This window comes from Perognathus longimembris, chromosome 15 (genome assembly GCF_023159225.1).
Source record: "Perognathus longimembris pacificus isolate PPM17 chromosome 15, ASM2315922v1, whole genome shotgun sequence".
NCBI lineage: Eukaryota > Metazoa > Chordata > Mammalia > Rodentia > Heteromyidae > Perognathus > Perognathus longimembris.
The window spans coordinates 39,030,519-39,052,087 of record NC_063175.1 but is presented as its reverse complement, the minus strand read 5'-3'; the positions used below and the strand labels follow the sequence as shown (position 1 = coordinate 39,052,087).

The 21,569-nt window shown below is 44.4% G+C and overlaps 1 protein-coding gene across 3 annotated transcripts in view; it reads left to right on the top strand.

Moving 5' to 3' along the window:
* The window catches only part of Loxhd1 (lipoxygenase homology PLAT domains 1), a 134,286-nt gene that overhangs the window by 59,537 nt on the left and 53,180 nt on the right, over positions 1 to 21,569 (top strand). For 2 of the 3 annotated variants that reach the window (XM_048363359.1, XM_048363358.1), the window contains exons 15-21: positions 1,958 to 2,034; positions 4,169 to 4,365; positions 8,649 to 8,841; positions 13,005 to 13,165; positions 15,615 to 16,089; positions 16,494 to 16,648; positions 19,175 to 19,308. In XM_048363359.1, the coding sequence (XP_048219316.1) occupies positions 1,958 to 2,034; positions 4,169 to 4,365; positions 8,649 to 8,841; positions 13,005 to 13,165; positions 15,615 to 16,089; positions 16,494 to 16,648; positions 19,175 to 19,308 (1,392 nt within the window). The remainder of the gene's footprint in view (positions 1 to 1,957; positions 2,035 to 4,168; positions 4,366 to 8,648; positions 8,842 to 13,004; positions 13,166 to 15,614; positions 16,090 to 16,493; positions 16,649 to 19,174; positions 19,309 to 21,569) is intronic. The other variant, XM_048363360.1, reaches the window with a different exon arrangement.

Below are 21,569 nucleotides of genomic sequence, written 5' to 3'. Positions count from 1 at the left end.
ACTTATCCATTTAGCAATATCTCACTTTGAAACTAGGCTGGAGTATTTGAAGCTGAAAGGAAATGACTTTTTTGGGGGAAATATCTATTATTATCCTGAAAGTATTTAGGGTGGAGACAAAAGAACACGTCATGGTTTCCTTTACCCCTGGTGAGGAGCTGGGGATGGGTGAGTGGAGGAAAGAAGAGAGAGTAGATGGGGTTTTCCAAGGACTGAGAGCCTGCTAGCCTCTATCTCTCCCCGTGCCACCCCCTACCCCCGCCGAAAGTGCATGGCCTGGTGACATTTAAGTACTCCTTCCTTCAGTCTCCTTCACCGTGGGAGTTGTCAGGTGACCTCAGTAGGACAGACAGGGGAAGGTCCCAGTGGGTCAGTTTAAGGGATTCTGGCTAGCAGTTTCCTGTTCTGAAATTTCTTCTCATTCATGATCAGATTTCTACCATGTTGTCCTTGTATCTCAGTGTTTGGGATTCACAGCCCCAAAGCCACAGGAGGAATCAGTTTATTTGTTGCTTAATACAACCAACAACACATTCCCGTAGGAATGTGAGACTGTGACTGAGGAGGGAGAAGGTGTAGGAAAGCCAGTGTTGCTTTGCTGGCCCTAGGAAAGGGTAGTATCTGAGAGTCCTGAGCTCCCTTTCAGGAGGGGAGAGAGGAAGCAGTGCCTCTGCTTCCTTTACAGGCTCAGTGGCCTGAGAGTCACACCCTCTCTGAAGTGTGATGGGATAAACTGTAGACAAGCACTAACATTTAAGGTAGGCAGATGCTTTGATAAAGAACAAATGTCTTGATTTCTACGACACTCTAGGAAAACACTGAGACTATCTATTCTGCTGCCAGTGATGCTAGATCAAAACCAGCCTGAGTGCCGGGCACAGATACCCTATGCTTGCATGAAGGTCTTTTAAATTCAATAGGAAAGGTGTTTCTCAGGTAAATGATCCCATGTCTTTATCTCTGAGGATTGACCAGCAGGAAGATGGGGACACAGCTCACAGAGTTACAGCTATCAAACCCCAGCCCTGCTTGAGCACAGATCTAGCTTTTCTTGAAGGCAAATCTCATCCATCTTTGAGGACATATTTAAGCCCTCTTAGTATGAGTTCTTATCTGTTTTCTAAATACCCATAGCACTTCCGGTGGTCCAACTCCATTTTCATCTTGGTGCTTAGTGCTGCATTCAGCCTGTCCCATCTTCCCTATCAGTATATAGGCGTCTCACTGGGTTTCTGGAAGTTCCTTCCCTCTCTGTCTTTTTCTACCTGGAGCCCTAGCATAGAGCCATGAACATGATTGGCTCCAAAAAGAGATGGCGAGGTTTTTCTTTTTTTCTTTGCCAGTCCTGGGGCTTCAACTCTGGGCCTACACTGTCCCTGAGCTTCTTTTGCTTAAGGCAAGCACCCTACCATTTGAGCCACAATGCCACTTCAGGCATTCCTGAGTAATTTATTGGAGATAAGAGTCTCACGGAGTTTCCCACCCAGGCTGGCTTTGAACCGCAATCTTCAGCTCTCAGCCTCCTGAGTAGCTAGGATTACAGGTGTGAGCCACCGGTGCCTGGCTGTTTTTTTGTTTTTTACTTTAATAATGGTGGTGTTTTACTGTGATGGCTTAACATCCTGTTGCCTTTTCCCCTCCGGCCTTATCTGCCAGCACTGTGTCTCTCACTTGCTGTATTCCATCCACAGAGGTCTTCCCATCTACTTCTACCCTTCCAGCCCAGGTTGTGTTATTCCATCTGCGATGCTCTTCCTTCTCCTAAGTCAGCTCCTTGCCATCCTTCCAGTCTTAGCCAGCAATTACCTGCTCATGAAGTCCTCCTTACCTAGTCTAAGTTAGGATGCTCCCATTGTTGAGTCAAACCTCTGGGCCTCCCTAGTGACTATGAATGATGTGATGGTTGGAACATCTGCCTGCACCACTTAAAGAGCTAATATACTCTGTTTGTCCACAGGTGGCTGGACAAGGATAAGGATGATGGGCAGCTGGTCCGAGAGTTGCTGCCCAGTGATAGCAGTGCCACACTTAAGAGTGAGTCATCCTGATGAGTAGGTAGTGGCTGTGCCCTCGGTACGACAGGTGCTTGCCCTCAGATACATGGGATTATCGGTGTGAGCAAACACATGCTCTTCATTTCATTTCATGGAATCAGCATGGAGGAGGTTGAGATGAGAGACCTGAGGGAGGGGTAAACTTCTTGTGTGTCTCAGCTTGTGTACACAGACCTATATGGTCATGACTTCATGACTGTAACTCCCTGAAGGCATGTGGATCAACAAATAACAAGTAACACAAACAATAACATCATGTAATGGTGCCCAAGCACAGGGGTACCTCCATTCCTTATGTGGGTAGACTGTAAAATGAGAATTTTGAAAAAAAACAAACACTTCTTTTTGCCAGTCCTGGGGCTGGAACTCAAGGTCTGTCCTTGACCTTCTTTTGCTCAAAACTAGCACTCTACCATTTAAGCCACAGTGCTACTTCTGGCTTTTTCTGTTTATGTGGTACTGCGGAATAGAACCCAGGGCTTTATGCATGATAGGCAAGCACTTTACCACTAAGCCACATTCACAGCCAGATTTTGAAAATTTCTGAGTACTGTCTGGGAGGGCTCATAGTTTTCCTTACTAGTGATATTTCTTTATATGCTGTGGTTTGATGAGGAGCCTAAGACAAAATTCAAAAGAAACGTATCTACAGAATCCCATCAAAACTAGCACCTCACATTTACCACTTCCATCTCAGTTTGAACTAACGTTTTTCATCTGATAGGGAAACTGAGATCTAGAGGAGCTAAACATTTATAGGGAACCTTTCCTCAGAACTGGAGTGTCCAGTGTCTAGGCTTGGAATCACAGAACTGAAGAACTAGGCAGAAGAACCTCAGGAGATGCAGGGATACACCTATGGCAAGGAAAGCACTCTCACACACCACTAAACACCCAAACCTGTGGTTAAGATGGAGCTGGGACTAGCTCCAAGGATGTTCCTTTTCTTCTCCCTCTGTAGGCTCCTGCCCCACCTAGTACACAAGGTTCCCACCCCACTGCTTACCTAGTCAGAAACTTTGAAAAGGGTTTAGATGGAAATTGCTGCATGGGAGAGTTGTTCTGGCTGCATCTTTTAGCAGCAAAGACAAAGCCTCTCTTCAAGTGCCCTTGGATGAGCCTGGGGGAGTTGATCTGGCCCAGGCTGGCATGGTGTGTTTGCTCACTTTGTCTAGACCCTTCTTCACAGTGGGAAGACCCTAAGGCTACAGTAAATGGTAGGCCTCCAAATTGACATCGCTTATCTGTCTTGATTCTTTCTCTTTGCCTAAGACACACTTCTGATAATCAGCCTGTAGTACTTTGAATGCTGGTTCATGTTTTCACTGGATCCTCCTCTTCCATGGGTGTTTTTATCATTGCACATGGATGATAAAATGTAGTGCCATGCATGTGGTATCCCATTAAGAACAGGAGGCCTTTAAATCTATATTAGTGTATTGACGTCATTGTTTATATGGTGCTGGGGTCTGAACTCTATCCATTGTGCTAAGTAGACAAGCACTCTACCACTTGAGCCAAACCCTCCCACTCTTTGGCTTAGTTATTGTTTTTCAAATAGTCTTAAGATTTTTTCCCCCCAGACCTGCAACTGACCATAATCCTCCTATCTTGGCTTCTCACAGAGCTGGGACTGTAGGTATTGGGGTGTGACTCTTAGCCCCTGGCTCCTTAACTGGCACCAAAATATGACCTTTCAAACTTCATATTCCTTATTAATAGAGCTGCAATTAGAATGCTTACAATAATACCATGTATACAATATGCTAAAACACTATCTAGAAAGAGTGACCTCTCTTAGCCTCAATTTTTCTTCAGTTATCAGTGGGGAATACTATAGCTGATCTCTGAAAGTGGCTTATTATTTGTTTTTTCTGTCACCAGTCTGTTCACTCCTTACAGAGCCAGCAGGGCACCTATTAGAACTCTACTTTGTACATGAAGGAACTCCACTGAATTGAAGGGAGAGTCACAGAAAGTTACAGAATCCAGATTCTGACTCCTAGCTTCTGCCCTTTCAGTCTGCAGGCCCCCATCCTGCTACAGACACCCTGCTTTCTGTCACCAAACCTACTCTAACCTGCTGCTTTCTTCCTCTGCCTGGCACTATTTAGACTTCCGCTATCACATCAGCGTGAAGACTGGAGACGTCTCCGGGGCCAGCACAGATTCTAAGGTCTACATCAAGCTCTATGGGGAAAAATCGGACACTATCAAGCAAGTGCTTCTTGTCTCTGACAATAACCTCAAAGACTATTTCGAACGTGGCCGGGTGGATGAGTTCACTCTTGAAACCCTGAACATTGGAACTGTAAGTGCCCCAAGACCATAGGCATCCACATATGTGTCTACACACCCATGCACACACACATGCTTATGTACACAGGGGTGAGCTCATTTGGAAGGAAACACCATTTTGGTTGTTACTGGGATATGTTGTTTCTAGTTGCTAGCCAGAACAGCTTAAGATATGAGAACAGTGTCTGAGCTTCTACAGCCTCTCTGGGGATAGAATGTGTATTTTTAATAACTTTAACCCTAATACCTTTTCCTAAATGGCCAAGAAAGTTCTTGGGTCATGGACACTAGAGAAAAGAATATTAGGTGCAGGGAAGAAAGAGAGATTAAGAAGAATGGGGGGGGGGGAAGCTGAAAATATTTACACTTCCATACTTGAGTAGGTATCTGAATTATATTTTTGGACTACTACTAAGAGATGGAGTGCTAGGGGATGGGACCTAAAAGTCTCTATCTCTCAAGGTTCCAGGAGGCCTGGCTGTAAATACTCTGCTTACTTCATAAAGATGAACAAAGCTAACCATTAAAGTGGCAAGGCAGATTCATCAGTAATACCTGCAACATTAAAAAAAAAAAAAAGCCAGCACTAATGAAGCTCGCCTTTCATTTAAATAGAGGTTCACAAAGGTCTTAGAGGGAGAACAAGGAAATAGGAGGTGGGTGAACAAGGGCCCAATAGAGCCCAGGAAGTGAAAAAAAAAATCACAAGAAGCAGTAAGGGGGAGATTGGACCATGCAAAACGCACCAGTGTTTGCTCATTGGTGTCCATCAGAGTTCAACATCTCTCTTTCCAGAGCCTCTTTTCCCAGGTATACATTCTGACAGCCTTGAGTTTTCTCAGGTAAGGAGGTTTCAGATATTAGGGATGCGGCCTTGAGCTATTGGGAATTGTTAGCATTTTGTTCAAATCTTTGCAGGCCAAGGTAGATGCTTAGTAAAGAAAGATCTCAGGAGACTGAGTAGGGTTTGGTCAAGTTGATACTTTAAAAAAAATTGATTTTGTTGTATAGGTTTTATTGTTTTTGTATTTATGCATTTTATTCTTATTATAAAGGTTATGTACAGAGGAGTTACAGTTATATAAGTCAGATAAAGAGCATACTTCTCTTTGAACAACATCACACCTTCCCTCACTCTCTTCCAGTCTTTCTCTCCCATTCTCCCCTAGAAGTTGTATAGTTCATTTTCAACATAGTGTCTAGTAAGTACTGCTGAGTACTCCTGCTGTGTTTGTTCACCCTTTGTCCCTCCATTTCTGTACCCTCCCTTCCCTTCCCCAAACAGATAAATGAACAAACAAGATAAAAGGAAAGGAAAACAAAAATAGCAACAAAGAAAAAAAAACCTCATTTCCATTTTCTGGAGTTCCTTTTGATAAATATTGTTTTATATACTCAGATATTCATAAGTATCATGCCTTTGTGTTCCTCTCCTAAGAAAATCCTTCTTTGATCTCACTGTATGTGAATGCCTAGACACCTGTATAATTTATCATATCCTGGTGTATTTTTTTTCCCAGTCCTGAGGCTTGGACTCAGGGCCTGAGCACTGCCTCTGGCTTCCCTTTTGCTCAAGGCTAGCTCTCTACCATTTGAGCCCATAGCGCCACCTCTGCCTTTTTCCATGTGGTGCTGAGGAATCGAACCCAGGGCTTCCTGTATGCGAGGCAAGCACTCAACCACTAGGCCACATTCCCAGCCTCTAGTGTATTTTTTTTTTCACCATCCAGTGTGTTTACTTGTAGATTTATAAGCACTTTCTAGCTACCACAAATTAGGGAAACCATACAACCTATGTTTCTCTGGGGCTGGCTTACTTCGCTTAATATTATTTTTTCCAAGTCTTTCCATTTCCTTACAAATGGCACAATGCCATTCTTTCGGATGGATGAGTAGAATTCCATTGTATATATGTATGCCAAATTTTCGTGATCAATTTGCCCACAGGGGCATCAATTCTAGAGACTATTTCTTGATCTCTTTTAGACACAGGTCCAAACCCTAGACAGGAGCCCTGGAGGCATCTCCAAAAATGCTGTGATGTGTATTACACTCTCAGGGAGTCCCTTGGTGGAAAGCATGGTTGTAACAAACCTCTTCCTTGTCTGTGGGCCCCACCCTATCTCAGGCATGCAGGTCCTCCCTCCTCCCATCAGCATAAACTCTGGGGAACAATCTTGTGTCTCTCACTTATGCCTTGAAGATAATGAACTTTAATCAAGCTTTTCCTTGATCAAAATGTATTTATATTTTAAGCTGAGTCAATAATTGCAGTGAAAATGCTGTTCTTTTTACTGATAGCATCCACCAGATCAGTGAGAGGATGTCTGAGAGGAGAGGAGTGGGGGTGATGGGGCCTCAGAGTATTCCATGTGCTGTTGAAACCCCCTACACACTATGGCCAATAGCTTGGGGCTGAGTCCCATGACAACTTGCAGGTCTGGGGTCCAACATTTCCACTTACTTGCCATGTGCAAGCTAAATTGACCTACATCCATTTCCTCCTTCACAACACAGAAGGGGATATTAATGCAATGCTTTTGTTAAAAATATTTTTATTATCTTTAATTAGATGTACAAAGGAGTTGCCATTCACCAAAGCAGTTTATGAATACAGTGTATCTTGATCAATGTCACCTCTTTCAACATTCTCACCTCTTTCAACCTACCCCTTCCCCTACTTATCTTAATTTTAGGTTATATATTGATTTTTTTTGCCATTTTCAAAGTGGTTTATGCATATAATGAATCTTGATCTGTGTCATCACTTCAACATCATCACCCCCCCCCTTCAGCCCATTTCTCAAATTTTCTCAGTATTTCTCAATTCTGTGTATATCCAATGAATTCTTGCCTGCATTTCCCCTATTTCCCTCCTTCATTCTTCTACCTTGGCCCCACTCTACCCTCTCGAGAGTATCCATTTCCTGGCACATGTTTTGTTGTGCTTTGACTTAGCCTTTTTAAATAATTACACTATTTTCACTCTCCATAGAGTTTATTACACTTCAGTTAAACATACCCAATGTGCTTACTTGTAGATTTATAGGCACATTCTACCCTAGAACCCGTGCAACCTATGTTTCTCTGGGTCTAGTTGACTTTGCTTAATGCAAATCTTATTAACATTGGATATATTTGTGATACCAGTATGCTCTGATCATAGCCAAGGAGCTTCTGGTCATAGAACACAGAGCCCTGAGCAGTTGCTTGCATATTTTTTCACCTACAGAATGGGAATGTCAAAGAAGAAATTCACAAACATAAGCTGGGCATTGGTGGTTCATGCCTTCAATCCTAGCTACTCAGGAGGCTGAGGTCTGAGAATTGTGGTTCAAAGCCAGCCCAGGCAGGAAAATCTGTGAGACTGTTATTGCCAATTAACTACTAAAAAACTAGAAGTGGTGTTGTGGTTCAAAGTGGTAGAGCACTAGCCTTGAACAAAAGAGTTTAGGGACAGCACCCAGGCTGTGAGTTCAAGCTCTACAACAACAACAACTCCAAACATATACAATATTGTGTTGTTTAAAACAAAACCAAATCAATAACGTAGCTGTTGGAGGGTGGTGGCAGACGTGGGAGTATCTGATTTCTTGTTCAGCATTTTTAAGTACACAATGGAGCTTTGAAAGCTCACACCACACCTGCTCTGCACTTGCTTGTCTAGTTGGCCCAGGAGGAAAGGAGGAGGGGTTAGAGGGCCCTGGCAGGAGAGGACCCACCGCGTGAGAGGTCAGCCAGGCAGCCATGGCAGGCCTGTGGCTTGGTCTCTCTTCTAAAGCCTCCCTGTTATGGGGAACTGGAGGCCCTGGGTGAGGGGAGCTGTTTGTGGCTGGTGGCAGGGAAGATGGAGAAGAGGCTTGGAAGCTTCTGGACCCTTGAATACACTGGAAGTGATGGTCTGAATGTGAAAATACCTTCCACAGACTCATACACTGCAGGCTTGGTTATCTAGCTCATGAACTTTTAGAAAGTAACTACATCCTGAGGGTTCTGTCTGAATCAGTCCTGATGGATTCCTAATAGGATGACATTATGGGAAGTGGTGAAAAGTAGAAATGGGCCTACTTGGAGGAGCTAGGTCACTAGGTGCTTGGGGCTATATCTTGCCCTGAATACCCTCTACCTCTATCATAAATCCAACAATTCTGCTTGACCACACCCTTCCTACCATGATAGATTTGAAAGCTCTGAAACTGAGCTAAAATAAATCCTTTCCACTTCATAAGTTGTTTGTGTCAGGTATTTTTGTTACAGCAATGAAAGTCAGATGAACACATCTGGGTTTCCTTCCAGATCAACCGGCTGGTGATCGGGCATGATAGCACGGGCATGCATGCAGGTTGGTTCCTGGGCAGTGTTCAGGTCCGAGTGCCTCGCCAAGGCAAGCAGTACACCTTTCCTGCCAACCGCTGGCTGGACAAGAACCAGGCTGATGGGCGTTTGGAGGTGGAGCTGTACCCCAGTGAGGTCGTCGAGATCCAGAAATGTATGGAGGAGGCTGAGTGGGACCCTCAGCATTATTTCCCTGTGGGGGAAGGAGCAATCATGGGGTCACAGGGTCTTGTCTCCAGATGTGGAGAGCCAGGGCTATTGCGGGTTGATAACGGGGATTTCTAAGTGCTTCTGGCACCATAGTTCCGTATTCATTTATTGGTTCATGTATCTGGTAAAGTACTAGTAAGCTTTCTCTGGGCCAGTTCTGCTCTGGCTTTTGTGGAAGCAGCTGAATCAAATAGAGCAAACCTTGCCCTCATAGGCTATATGTTCCACTAGGGAGACACAAAACCTAACACCAAAAGAAGAGCCCAGAAGAAGAGGAGGCAGTGTGCAGGGCCGATGTGGGTGGAGGAGCTTTATTTTCTGAGATGCTGAGGACCAGTGGAATCTGCCCCCTATGATTTGTGGCATGCGATATGTGCCATAGACCATGGTGGGCTAGAGTTTTGACTTGGAGTACGGGGAGACAGTGGGCTGACAGCCCAGGAGGGGAATGTCCCTAGCTCATCTCTATGTGTCAACATCTATCCTTTAAGTGGTGGCTCACTGCTCTTTCACAGTAATCTTCTTAGCAAGGAACCCTGGGCCAACCTCCCCTTCTCTGTTCAGGACTCTTCAAATCTTTTCCTGGGTGCATTTCATCTTTCTATCCCACCAGAAGTCCTTTGAGTGACTTAAGCATTAGTCAAGGACATAAATAAGCAGTAGTTCAGGTAAAGATAAAAATAAAGAGCCGGGGGCTGGGGATGTGGCTCAGTGGTAGAGTGCTTGCCTAGCTTGCATGAAGCCCTGGGTTCGATCCCTTAGCACCACATAAACAGAAAAAGCCAGAAATGTCACTGTGGTTCAAGTGGTCTAGCCTTGAGCAAAAAGAAGCCAGGGACAGTGCTCAGGTCCTGAGTTCAAGCCCCAGGACTGGCAAAAAGAAATAAAAATAAAAAGTAAAGATCTAGGCACCATGCTTATAACTAGCTACTTAGGAGGCTGTGATCTAAGGATGGTGGTTCACAGTCAGCTCAAGCAGAGAAGTCCCTATGAGACTCTTATCTCCAATTAACCACTCAAAAAACTGGAAGTAGAGCTATGGCTCAAAGTGGTAGAGCACTAGCCTTGAGCAAAAGAGCTCAGGGACAGCACCAGTCCCTGAGTTCAAGCCCCATACCAACATAATAAAATAAAATAGTTTCTTTCCCTTGCCTTTTCTCAATCCCATTCTCATTATTCAGAGGTAACAACTTTAATTACTTTATCTCATTCCTCTGAAATTCCTCCTTAGCACTAGTTAATAATATGCTTCTCCATTTGTTGATCTTTCAGCATTAGACATTATCTATTGATATCCTCTTATACGAAAAAGGATTTAGCTTATTTAACATACACATGTGCACACACATATATATACGTATATACATATATACGTATATATATACCTCTTTCCAGTCTTCAGTATAATTAGAACAGTATTCAGTCTTTACATTCTTCAGACTCAAAAATTATTCACTGCTGAGTCACCTGCTGTACGATATTTACATGTCATTTTACTACAACAGTTTTGTTTCTTTGTAGAGTTAGAAGTCACCTTTAAGTTTATGTCATTTTCTCCCTACCCATCATTGTCTGTTAGTCTACTATGGATACCATCACAACAAAGCTCTCCTGGGCTGCAGATCTTTACCTCCTTGCTGAGTTATGCTCTTCTCACAAGCTCACCTTTCCTGGTGTCTCGCTGTGGGTCTGAATTTCCTATTCTTAAAGAAGTCACACTGGATTACAGCCTACCCTAAGAGTTGTATATAAACCCAATCAACTCTTTATAACTCCATCTCTAAATAAAGTTATATTCTGAGGTGCTGAGGGAAAGAATTGGAAGGGGGTTGATACAATTTGGTACATGGCTCAATCTTATCTTGAGAAAACTCTAAAGGAATGAAAGATCTTCCCATATGCTCCAACTCAATGAGCATCCTGATGTTTATCTTCCTCCTTTTCCCTTCAAGATATCACTTTGCAGTCCTCTGTCCTCCTGCTTTAGGCAATTATGCAGCTGCCATTCTTACCATCCTTTTGAAATTTCCTCTTTTTTTTGGTCTTACTTCTTGGATCCCATGGTTTCCTCCTTTTTGGTTTATCCCTCAGGTTGGCCAGTCACATCCTCTGTTCCTCTGCACATCCTTGAAGGTGCATTGAGGAAGACCAGGACCTGGCAGTCAGCAAGTGCCTTTCATTAACTCTTACAACCAATTCATAGTTTAGATTGTTCTCAAATTCTGAATTCTCACTTTCATTAGAATTTAGAAAAGAATTATTCTAGAGTATGTTTTATAGCTCCTCAGTTGCCGTTGAGAAGTTCAATGCCATTCTGCTTTTCATCTCTGTTGTTTTTTTCCCCTAAAATCTTGTTAGATCACCATCTTTGTCCCTGACACTCTGAAATTTTGTGATGCCTTTTGTGATTTTACTTTCATCCATTATCCTGGAAATTCATGGACTCCTTCAGTTCAGAGGCATTTCTGATTTTTTTTGTTTCCCTCCTCTTCCTCCTCCTTCTCCCCCCCAGCCCCTCTCCTCCTCCTCTTTGTCTTCTTCCTTCTCTTTCTTCTCTTCCTCCTCTTCCTCCTTTTTTCTCTCTCTCTTTCTCTTTTTCTTACTCTCTTCTCTCTTTCAGTACCGGGGTTTGAACTTTTGTATGCTAGGCAAGTGCTCTATCACTTGAACTACACATTCTCAGTCTTGATTTTTCTTTAGTTCACTTTTTAGATAGGGTCTTGCAATTTTTCCCAGGCCCGCCTTGGACCACAGTCCTCCTAATTCTGCCTCTAAAGTAGCTGATCTGTACCATCATGCCTATTCCTCATTGGTCTTTTAATCTTGGGGGATTTCCTTTTTGCTTTTAGGAAATACTCTTGACTTTACCCTTGCTATTGACTTTAGGCTGCTGTATTTTCGTTCCCAAGAACTCACTCTTGTTTTCCAAAGGTTCCTTATTCTCCTTCCTCATTGTGTAGAATCATGACTGCCTGTTGTGCTGTGGATTGACAGTAGACAGGATCACCCACTGTCACCCAAGCTCCTGTCATCCATGTTCTATTCCAGCTTTGCTCTTCGCTGAGCCTAGTATTTGTAGTTAAGCATCTTCAGGTTGTCAGCCAGTCCTCTCATTTTCAGTCCTCAATGTCTCACATTGCTGCAAGAGTGGAAGATCCTTGTATTGAAAAGAAATCATAGTATTATCTTAAAGCTTTGCCAAGAAGGAGAGTATTTTAACATTCATGTGGACAGATGCCATAGTTCTTCTGGGAGACACCTTGCACTCCACTGAGAAGTGCCCTCTACTGATGCATACCTGTAACTCATGTTTGCCCTCTATCACCTTGATAATTCTTCTTTCAGTGTGTAATGCATGTGTTGGTATGCTCTGAAAGGTACCTGTATTTAAATGAGCACTGTCATTCCAACCCCTTGTCCTTTTACTGAAAAGAGGGCAGAGAAGCGAACATATCTTTGCTTCCATCTTCCCGATAATGTCTGTCTTAGCTCTCTTGCTTGTTTGTTTAGTTACCCCCTTTGAGTGCTATCATAGAATACTATAGACTGAACAGTATATAAGGAACAGAAATTTCTTGGCTCACAGTTCTAGAGGTAAAAAAGAAGTCCAATATCAATGTGCTAGCATCAGGTGAGGACCTTCTTGCTACATTAGAAAATAGAAGAGGTATAAAGGTAAGAAGCCATTAATATGATTCCCACCCACAAGGATGGAGTCCTTACAGCCTACTCAACTCTTTAAGGCCTCACTTCTTACAATGGCAGTTAAATTTCAACATGAGTTTTAAAAGGATCAGTATAGCAAACAGGAAGACAGCAGGGAGCACCCACTGAGAGATTGCATCATCTTCATTCCTGAGGCCAGAGGACACTGGATGCTGGAGTCTGATTGCTTAGTCTTAACCCATTTTCACCACTTGCTCATTTCCCCAATTTGTCCAGCTATAAAATGGGAATGATGGTACTTACTTATTGCATTGGGGAGAGGGTTAGATAAAATGGTGCCTGCGAGGTTCCAGGCATGTGAAACAGGTTTGAGAATGCTTGTTTTATTGTTCATTGTTATCATTACTGAATGTCCCATTTCTCCCATGTGTACCTGCCCAGTGGTTCACTACGAGGTCGAGATTTGGACTGGGGATCTTGGTGGTGCCAGCACCACTGCCCGGGTCTTCATTCAGATCTATGGTGAGGAAGGCAAGACTGAAGTTCTCTTCCTCTCCAGCCGTTCCAAAGTTTTTGATCGGGCATCCAAGGACATATTCCAGGTATGTGGTGGGGAGACAGTTGGGTGTCAGCAGAAGTGCAGTGGCCACTACAGTGGTGCCTTGTATGATTGTATTTCCTCAGCCAATGCCTACTCAAGGATGGGCTAGCTCTCTCCAGCTGCATGAGAGATGGCGCCTGGAGGATGTGTTTGGGTCAAGGTTCCCTTGGCATCCTGGAGAGGTGGGGGGAAGCTTCCTGAGAGCAGCTAAACAAGGTGTATAGTTTTGAACTTGGAGAGAGAAAACCTGGATGCTTGACTGTGTTCTACTTTGTGGCCTTGAAAAGTAACTCCTCTCCCCGGACTTGAGTTTTTGGCCTGAAATGAAAGGATAGGGCTGGACCAAGGGTTTTCATCTCTGTCTCATGTTCATATCACCTTCTCTTGGAAGGCCACTGGGGATCTTTCTAAAAATGATTGTCTAAGCTACACCCTAGACCAAGCAAGTCTTCAGGTGGGATGTCTTCCTTTTAAAAGCTTTACCAGTAATACAAGCACACAGCTAATTCTAGGAACCACTGGAATGGGTGATTCTCATTTGACCAAGATGGTACCAGGGCAAAGTACCTCACATACTCCCCCGTATGGGGCTTCTGACTCCCAAGCTTGGTGACAGGGTCATGCTTCTAAGGCAAGACCTTGAGGCATGGTGGAGCTTCATGCTGTGTTCTTGGTATCCCAGTTCTCCTCTCTCCCATTTTGACAAACCAATGGGGGTGGTGGGAGACACAAATGTGAGCACATTGTTTATAGGAAGAGACAATGCAGTGTGGGGTAGTCCCTTGAGGGATACATGAATATTTTGTGTTGGACATGAGAACATGGGTGTAAATGTACATGTGCATCTGCGGATATGTGTGTGCAGGAAGCATGCTCTATCTATTCATATGCTATTAGTAAAAAAAAAAATCCTTCTCCAGTGTCAAAAGAAGAGGGCCAAGGCCTCAGGGTCTGGAATATGAGAGCTGCAAGGTACTCATTGAGTTAAATGCCCTCATATACTACTGATGAGGTTGTAAAATCTCTGAGCCTAGCTAAGGTCATAGTCCCTGTAACAATCAAAAGAGTCAATGTCAGGGAACTCCCCTGGGAAACTGAGACCACTGATGGACAGGTGATGGAGTATGCATTTTCTAGAAACCAGCTGGTTGGTGTGGTGGATACAAATTCAGCCAACAGGTAGATGCAAGGGTGACAAGCAAGTCTGCTTGGGTAGAGTGGTCATAGGGGTGCTATGACCAGAGTGAGAAGTGGAAGAGGAGAGTGAATAAGTGAAAGGCATGAGTTAACAGACCCAGCTCCTACACTCTCTCAAGTAGCTGAGAGGGATGAATTCTGCTTCCCCTTGCCTCTGGGCTTCATCTTGGCTGCTAATTTTCTCAGAAAAGTAGTTTGACCATATTGTGGATTTATGAAGAGAATATCCTGGTCAGGAGACCTGTGTTTTCATGTAGACCTGTAATCAAATTGTAGCATACCTGAGTAACTATTAGACTGCCTAGGCCCAGTTTTCCCTGGTACCTAAATGACATAACTGGTAAGACTGGTTTTTAAAAAGGGCCAACCACCACAGACAGAGGCTCATCAGCATTACGATTCCCATGAGAAGACTGAGTATCAGGGATGAGACCAATCCTCAGCTCAAGTGCAGGTCCTTCCTGATAACGAGGGGCTCAGGACAGACTGACAGTGCCATCCGAGAATGAGGAATCCATCTACCTTTCCATCAAGTCAGTGCCCACTATGCCCAGTGGAGGGAAACACAAAATGAAGGTCTCTGTCCTTAAGCAATTCACAATTCCAGATGAATAAGGTGGCACCCATGCCAGGACCAGAGCTAAGTTTTGGACATCCTTCGAGCCCTCCAAATGTAGGAAAATACAAGTAGGCTGTGTGTTTAGGAGGGAGGGATCTGGAGCTTCAGAACATGGGTAAGACTTTTGTTTATGAAAAATAATGCTTTTTTTTTTAAAGCTTACTGTCTGCTTAATTCGTAATATATTACTGGAAGCAAACACAGGAAGGCACAAAGATTTTTTAAAGAAAAAGTAATAATAAAGCACAGGGATTAGACTTCAGTTATTAAAAAAAGGTGGAAATAAAGGTAGACCAGACACAGGAACAGCATTAGCAAAGATGGAAATAGGACTAGAAGTGTGTGTGTGTGTGTGTGTGTGTGTGTGTGTGTGTTTGTGTGTGTGATATAGAAAGAAATAGAGGACCAGCATGACTACAACAAAGTCTAGGGTGAAGCAAGTGTGGGTAGGACTGGAGCTAGGCTGGAGGAGCCAGACTAGATATAGTGGAGGAGGGGTAGCCTTAGACGTTTCTAAACATGGGTGCCAGGCTTCTCCCACTTCATTTCAGCACCTTGGCCAGTTCCTGGCTCCATAGGGAAGGCAGGGAGCTTGCTGGGGGCCACCCCAGCCACTGCCCTGCCCTTTGCACAGCTGGAGGCAGCAGATGTGGGTGAGATCTACAAGATCCGGCTGGGGCACACCGGTGAGGGCTTTGGGCCCAGCTGGTTCGTGGACACAGTGTGGCTGCGGCACCTGGTGGTGCGGGAGGAGGACCTCACACCCGAGGAGGAGGCCAGGAAGAAGAAAGAGAAAGACAAGCTGCGGCAGCTGCTCAAGAAGGAGCGTCTGAAGGCCAAGCTGCAGAGGAAGAAAAAGAAGAAAAAGAAAGGCAGTGACGAGGAGGATGAGAGTGAGGAGGAGGAGGAGTCCTCCTCAGAGGAGTCTTCCTCTGAAGAGGAAGAGGAGGAGGAGACAGAAGAGGAGGAGGAAGAAGAGGAGTATGGACCTGGGATGCAGGCAGTAATTGAACAGTACAAATTTGAAGCCCATCGTTGGCTGGCCCGGGGCAAGGAGGACAATGAACTTGTCGTGGAGTTGGTGCCAGCAGGCCAGTCGGGCCCTGAGCGTAAGCCTGAAGAGGGGCTTGGGAGTGGGAGGGATGGCTGTCTCTCTCCTATGGAGGCAAATAGGCTGGAACCCATCACGGTTCCTAAATAGCTCTCCTAATGTGCGTCTGCAAAGCCACTACTGACCATTCTGCTTGGGACAAGCAGCGCCCTTGTCCCAAGGCTCTCAGGAGGAAGCAATGGCTTTGGGTGGTGCTCAGTAGACCCAAATGTAGGGGGTTGTGGTGGGGAAGATTGCTGAGGTCCAGTGCTACTCTTGGTTTTATGGTGAAGGTAAGTCATGGGTGGGAGAAGGGTTCATGCCAGGTTGGTGTGGACCTACTCTGCCTGGATCTGAGAGGCTGGGCCCAGGTCCACCTCACAGATCAGGTGTCCCCAACGTTGCACTTCTCTGTGTCTCCAGCTAATACTTATGAAGTTCAAGTGATCACAGGGAATGTGCCTAAGGCGGGCACTGATGCTAACGTCTACCTGACGATCTACGGGGAGGAGTATGGGGACACGGGAGAGCGGCCCCTGAAGAAGTCAGACAAGTCCAACAAGTTTGAGCAGGGGCAGGTAAAGTGAGGGCTTTCCAGATGTTTGAGTAGGTGGGTGGATGTGACTTTGATATGGAATGTGGTAGTTCCCATCATAATCCTACCCAGCAACATATCTGCTTCATTCAGTCAGTCCAAGTTTGATGACAGGACCTCTTCTGTAAATCACCAGGGCTTTAGATGAAGAGACAAAAAATCTAGATGGGTTCCTACATGTGGAGCCCAAAGCTGACCCTCAGAAATGGCCAGGAAATGGGGCTGGGGATATAGCCTAGTGGCAAGAGTGCCTGCCTCGGATACACGAGGCCCTAGGTTCGATTCCCCAGCACCACATATACAGAAAACGGCCAGAAGTGGCTCTGTGGCTCAAGTGGCAGAGTGCTAGCCTTGAGCGGGAAGAAGCCAGGGACAGTGCTCAGGCCCTGAGTCCAAGGCCCAGGACTGGCAAAAAAAAAAAAAAAAAAAGAAATGGCCAGGGAAGAATATCAGGTGCTAAGAGGACTGGACAGAAGTTTGTGGAGAAATGGCTCATTGTAAGATGGCACCTTGCAGGGAACTTGGTAGGAAGGAGTGACTGAACCCTGGCAGATGGGTATTGGGTGGACATACATAAGACAGTGACAGAAGACAAGATTAGTGTATGAACAAAGAGGTAGAGGTGAGAAAGTAGAAGGCCAGCCTGAGGACAGAGCATCTCCTTGCTGAGATGTGGTTGGTCCTTTCCAGCAACACATGATTTGGTGCAAAACCAATGCTTTGCAGAGGACTGGGCGTGATCATGACCTTGAAAGTAAGGCTGAGAAGCTTTCACTGTTTCCTAAGGCATTGGGACATTGGAGTAGTGAGCACACCTTCTAAGTCTGGAAGATTTAGAAAAACATGAAAAAATTAAGCTGTCTTTTTTTTTTTTTTTTTTTTGGCCAGTCCTGGGGCTTGGACTCAGGGCCCGAGCACTGTCCCTGGCTTCTTTTTTGCTCAAGGCTAGCACTCTGCCACTTGAGCCACAGCGCCACTTCTGGCCGTTTTCTGTATATGTGGTGCTGGGGAATTGAACCCAGGGCCTCATGTACACGAGGCAAGCACTCTTGCCACTAGGCCATATCCCCAGCCCCTAAGTTGTCATTTTGATCCTTGGAAATTTTACAGCATCACCTGCTCCTTCTTCTGCCCTTTCCATTTCTGCCCCACCCCCAAATAAGGTTATCTCAACAACCGAGGAAGGAAAACAATAAGCAAAACCCATTGCTTGATTTCTGTCCTAGCATTTCCTCCCAGCACTCCTTCCCACTACTTGATGATCTGGGCTTGTTTCCAAGTTTAAGTGCTCTCTTTGAATGACTATAGCTATTATATTTATCAATTGGTGAAATCTGACTATGGCTTGCCTATTGGAAAATAACATAGTCACAGCATGCGGCCTTAAGTTCAAACCCCAGCCCCACCAAGCAAAAAGGCAATGTTAAAACAATAATAGTCTTCTACTATGTAAGGACATTTCATAGTCAATGACCAATGGCATATATGGTGATGGTCTCCTAAGACGATCTCATCTAGTGACTTTATAGCCATCTTTACTTATGTAACTACACTCTCTGGTGTTCACATGATGATGAAAATGACATATTTCTCAGAATGTGTCCCCATCATTAATCAACCCATGACTATTGTGTTGTTTCCTAATTGAATCATTGCACTGCAATTATACCGAATGTCCTTGTTCTGGAAAATTCATGCTGAAATATTTAAGGATGAAAGATCATGGCTTCTGGCCCTTACTTTCAATGGATCCAGTAAAAAAGTAGCAAGAGGAAAGAAGAGTGAGCAAGACAGAGAAAGAGAGTAGTGCAGAAATAATGTACTAAATGCAGAATTTAAGTGAAAGTGTGCAAACTTGCATTTGTACTATTTCTGTAAGTTTTCTGAAGATTTGAAACCATTTTCTTAAAGAAAAAGAGCTAAAAAAAAAAAAGTATAGCCAGATGACTGCATTCCCTAATGGAATCCCAGTGACATCTATTTCCTCAGTGCATTTGATATTCCTAAGCACATGTGTAGTTCCACCTTCCCAACCAAAGAGGGAGCAAGTTCAAGACTTCTGTTTCTGTCAATCACTCTGGATATTTACAGGAATAGCTAGCAGATGCTTAATAAAAAACAAACAACAACAACACCAAAAAACACCCTTGTGTTTGGGCTCAAGCCCAGGGTTTGAGTGTACAAATAGACATTCCCTGCAATTGTGGGCATCCAGACAATCTGTCTTCTCCTCTGCCTTCTTCTCAACATCACTATCACCTTTCTTCTCTGTCCACCTTCTGGGATATAATGAGAGTGAGAATATCCCATAGAAGGAGCAGGTTAAACAAACACAATATGGGACAAGTGCTACACTAAGAAGCTGCGTCTTCCATCAGCCCCATCCTGGTTGCTTTGGGTCTTATTGTTCACCTCTGGAGACTCAGGTTCTTTGGAAAGTAGAGCTGACAACCAGGGGAAGAGAGGGTAGTTCTCAGTCCCCTCTGACTGCTACTTTCACCCTTCCTAGACAGACACTTTCACCATCTACGCCATTGACCTGGGGGCTCTGACCAAGATTCGGATTCGCCATGACAACACAGGTAGCAGACCTGGCTGGTTTCTAGACAGAATAGACATCACTGATATGAACAATGAGATCACGTGAGTAAGTCTGGAGGGGAGGGAAGGAGACCATACCTGACACTAGGATGGTCCTGGAGAGGGGACCAGGGTGGGTAGAATGATGTCTGAAGTGAAGTCAGGTTAGCTGTGACCTGCTATTGCTAGCAGGGTGGATTTCATATAGGTAACAAGCCAGTGGACATTGCCTTTCTCCTTTCCCTCAGGCCAGTCCCCTTGCTCTGCCAGGTAACAGTTTGATAGAACACCTACTCAAGCAGTGCTTTCCCATCAATTATGGTGGTTGTGTTTTTCAGTTCCTTTCCAATTATACTGGCCCAGTCTCTCATGTCCAGATTTAGCCCACCCAGAAGACTCTTCATGGAGAAATCAACTACTAGCACATGGGAGGGACCAGTGATTAACAATGTTTTCTGTAAAGGCTACAAAGAGAATATTTCCAGCTTTCTTCTCAGAAACTGCTCTCTGCTGGTGATACACAAAAGCAGCTGTAAGCCAGGTGCTGGTGGCTCACACCTGTAATCCTAGCTACTCAGGAGGCTGAGATCTGAGGATCATAGTTCAAAGCCAGCATGGGCCGAAAAACCATGAGACTCTTCTCTCTACTCAAGAATGCCAGAAGTGGCACTGTGGCTCAAATGGTAGGGTGCTTGCCTTAAGCAAGCTCCAGGGGGAAAGGAGTGGGCAGAAATAGTATGCCAGCAGCTAGGAGGGCTTCAGGGTGGTGAGGGCCTGCCAGTACCTGAAATTCTGTGAGTACTCAAGAAATAAATATTTGTTGAATTAAATCCACTTTGTGGCCTGTAGGCTTCTTGTTGGGTTCTCCTCAGTGTGAAGAGGTACAAGCAGTGACAGACTTACCCCATCTCTTACCTCACCTTGTCCCACATTCCAAAGGGACACAAAGCACAGCTTACAGGTGATCCAGGGTTGTGGTTGTCCAGGAGACTATGGTGGTACATAGGAGCCCATGACTAGGAGCCAGAGTCTGGCTTGGGTGCTCTCCCTGAGCTTTCATGCTCAAAGTGAGAACTCTACCACTTGAGCCACACCTCTACTTCCAGCCTTTTGGGTGGTCAATTGGAGACAAGAATCTCACTGACTTTCCTACCGGGGCTGGCTTTGAACTGAGATCCTCAGATCTCAGCCTCCAGAGTAGCCAGGATTACAGGCATGAGCCACTCATACCTGGCTTTATTTCCTCTCCTGGTAAATGCACGTAATGATGCCAGCCCCAATTACTTCTCAAAGTGTTCTGAGAATCTAAGGCTTTGGGGCTTGAAAAAGATAAAGTGCTGTTGAAATATAAGTTTAGAAACAAACTGAGAACATCCCACTTCCCCTTCCAACTCGGTCAGTGCTAGTTATTCTCTGCCATTGATTTGACATTCTGGTTCAGCCCAACAATTTAAAAATTATTGTAGCTTTGTAATCTATTTGAATATCTGTCGGTACTTGTCCTCTTTCCTTATTCTTAAAAATATTAGCTGTTCCTACCTTTTTCAAATCAAGACATTAAGTGATTTTAAAAAAAAAGAGAAAAGAAACAAAAAAAATCACTGTTGGAATTCAGATTGTTCTGCCGTTAAATGTACGTGTGAAGGACTACATATTTAGAATGTTAAGTGCTACCTCCCAGGTTGTCTTTTCCTCTTACCCAGCTGTTTCTTTATATATCTTGGTAATGCCTTATAATTTTCTACACATAACTGCTACACTTTCTTGTTAAGTTTATATTATATTTTTATTGCTCTTGTGAATGAAATCTTCTCATTACACTTCTTTTTCCTCCCTTTCCCCCTCTCTTGCTTCTTTCTCTCTTGTTCCTCTAGCCTCATTTGTTTCTGTGGGTTTCACTGGTTTAGACATGGTTAATAAAGAAAAACCAAAAACCAAGAACTTTTCTAGTAGGGCTTTTTGTTGAGCCAGCTTCAATAACCTTCGTGACAAGAGACTCAGAGCCAAACTTACTTTGAGAGACAGATATAAAATCACAGAAGACAAGAAGAACAGAATTTCTACAGTAGATCTCTTGTCTTTTGGAGAGAGACTGTCTCTGCAGTGCCCTAGACTCCCTTGGGCTCTCCCTGGCTTTTATCATTCTCTGCAGTCAGGAGACTTGGAGATCTTGGCCTGAAAGGTTTGCCCCGTGCCTCCTTCTATCTCTCTATCCTGGTCCCCATCTCACCTATTCCTTGTTTCCCTTTAATCTCAACAGCTATGGTTCCCCCCGTCAAGGCCTTTGCATTGGCTGTCCCCTCCCTCACTAGCTCACTCACATG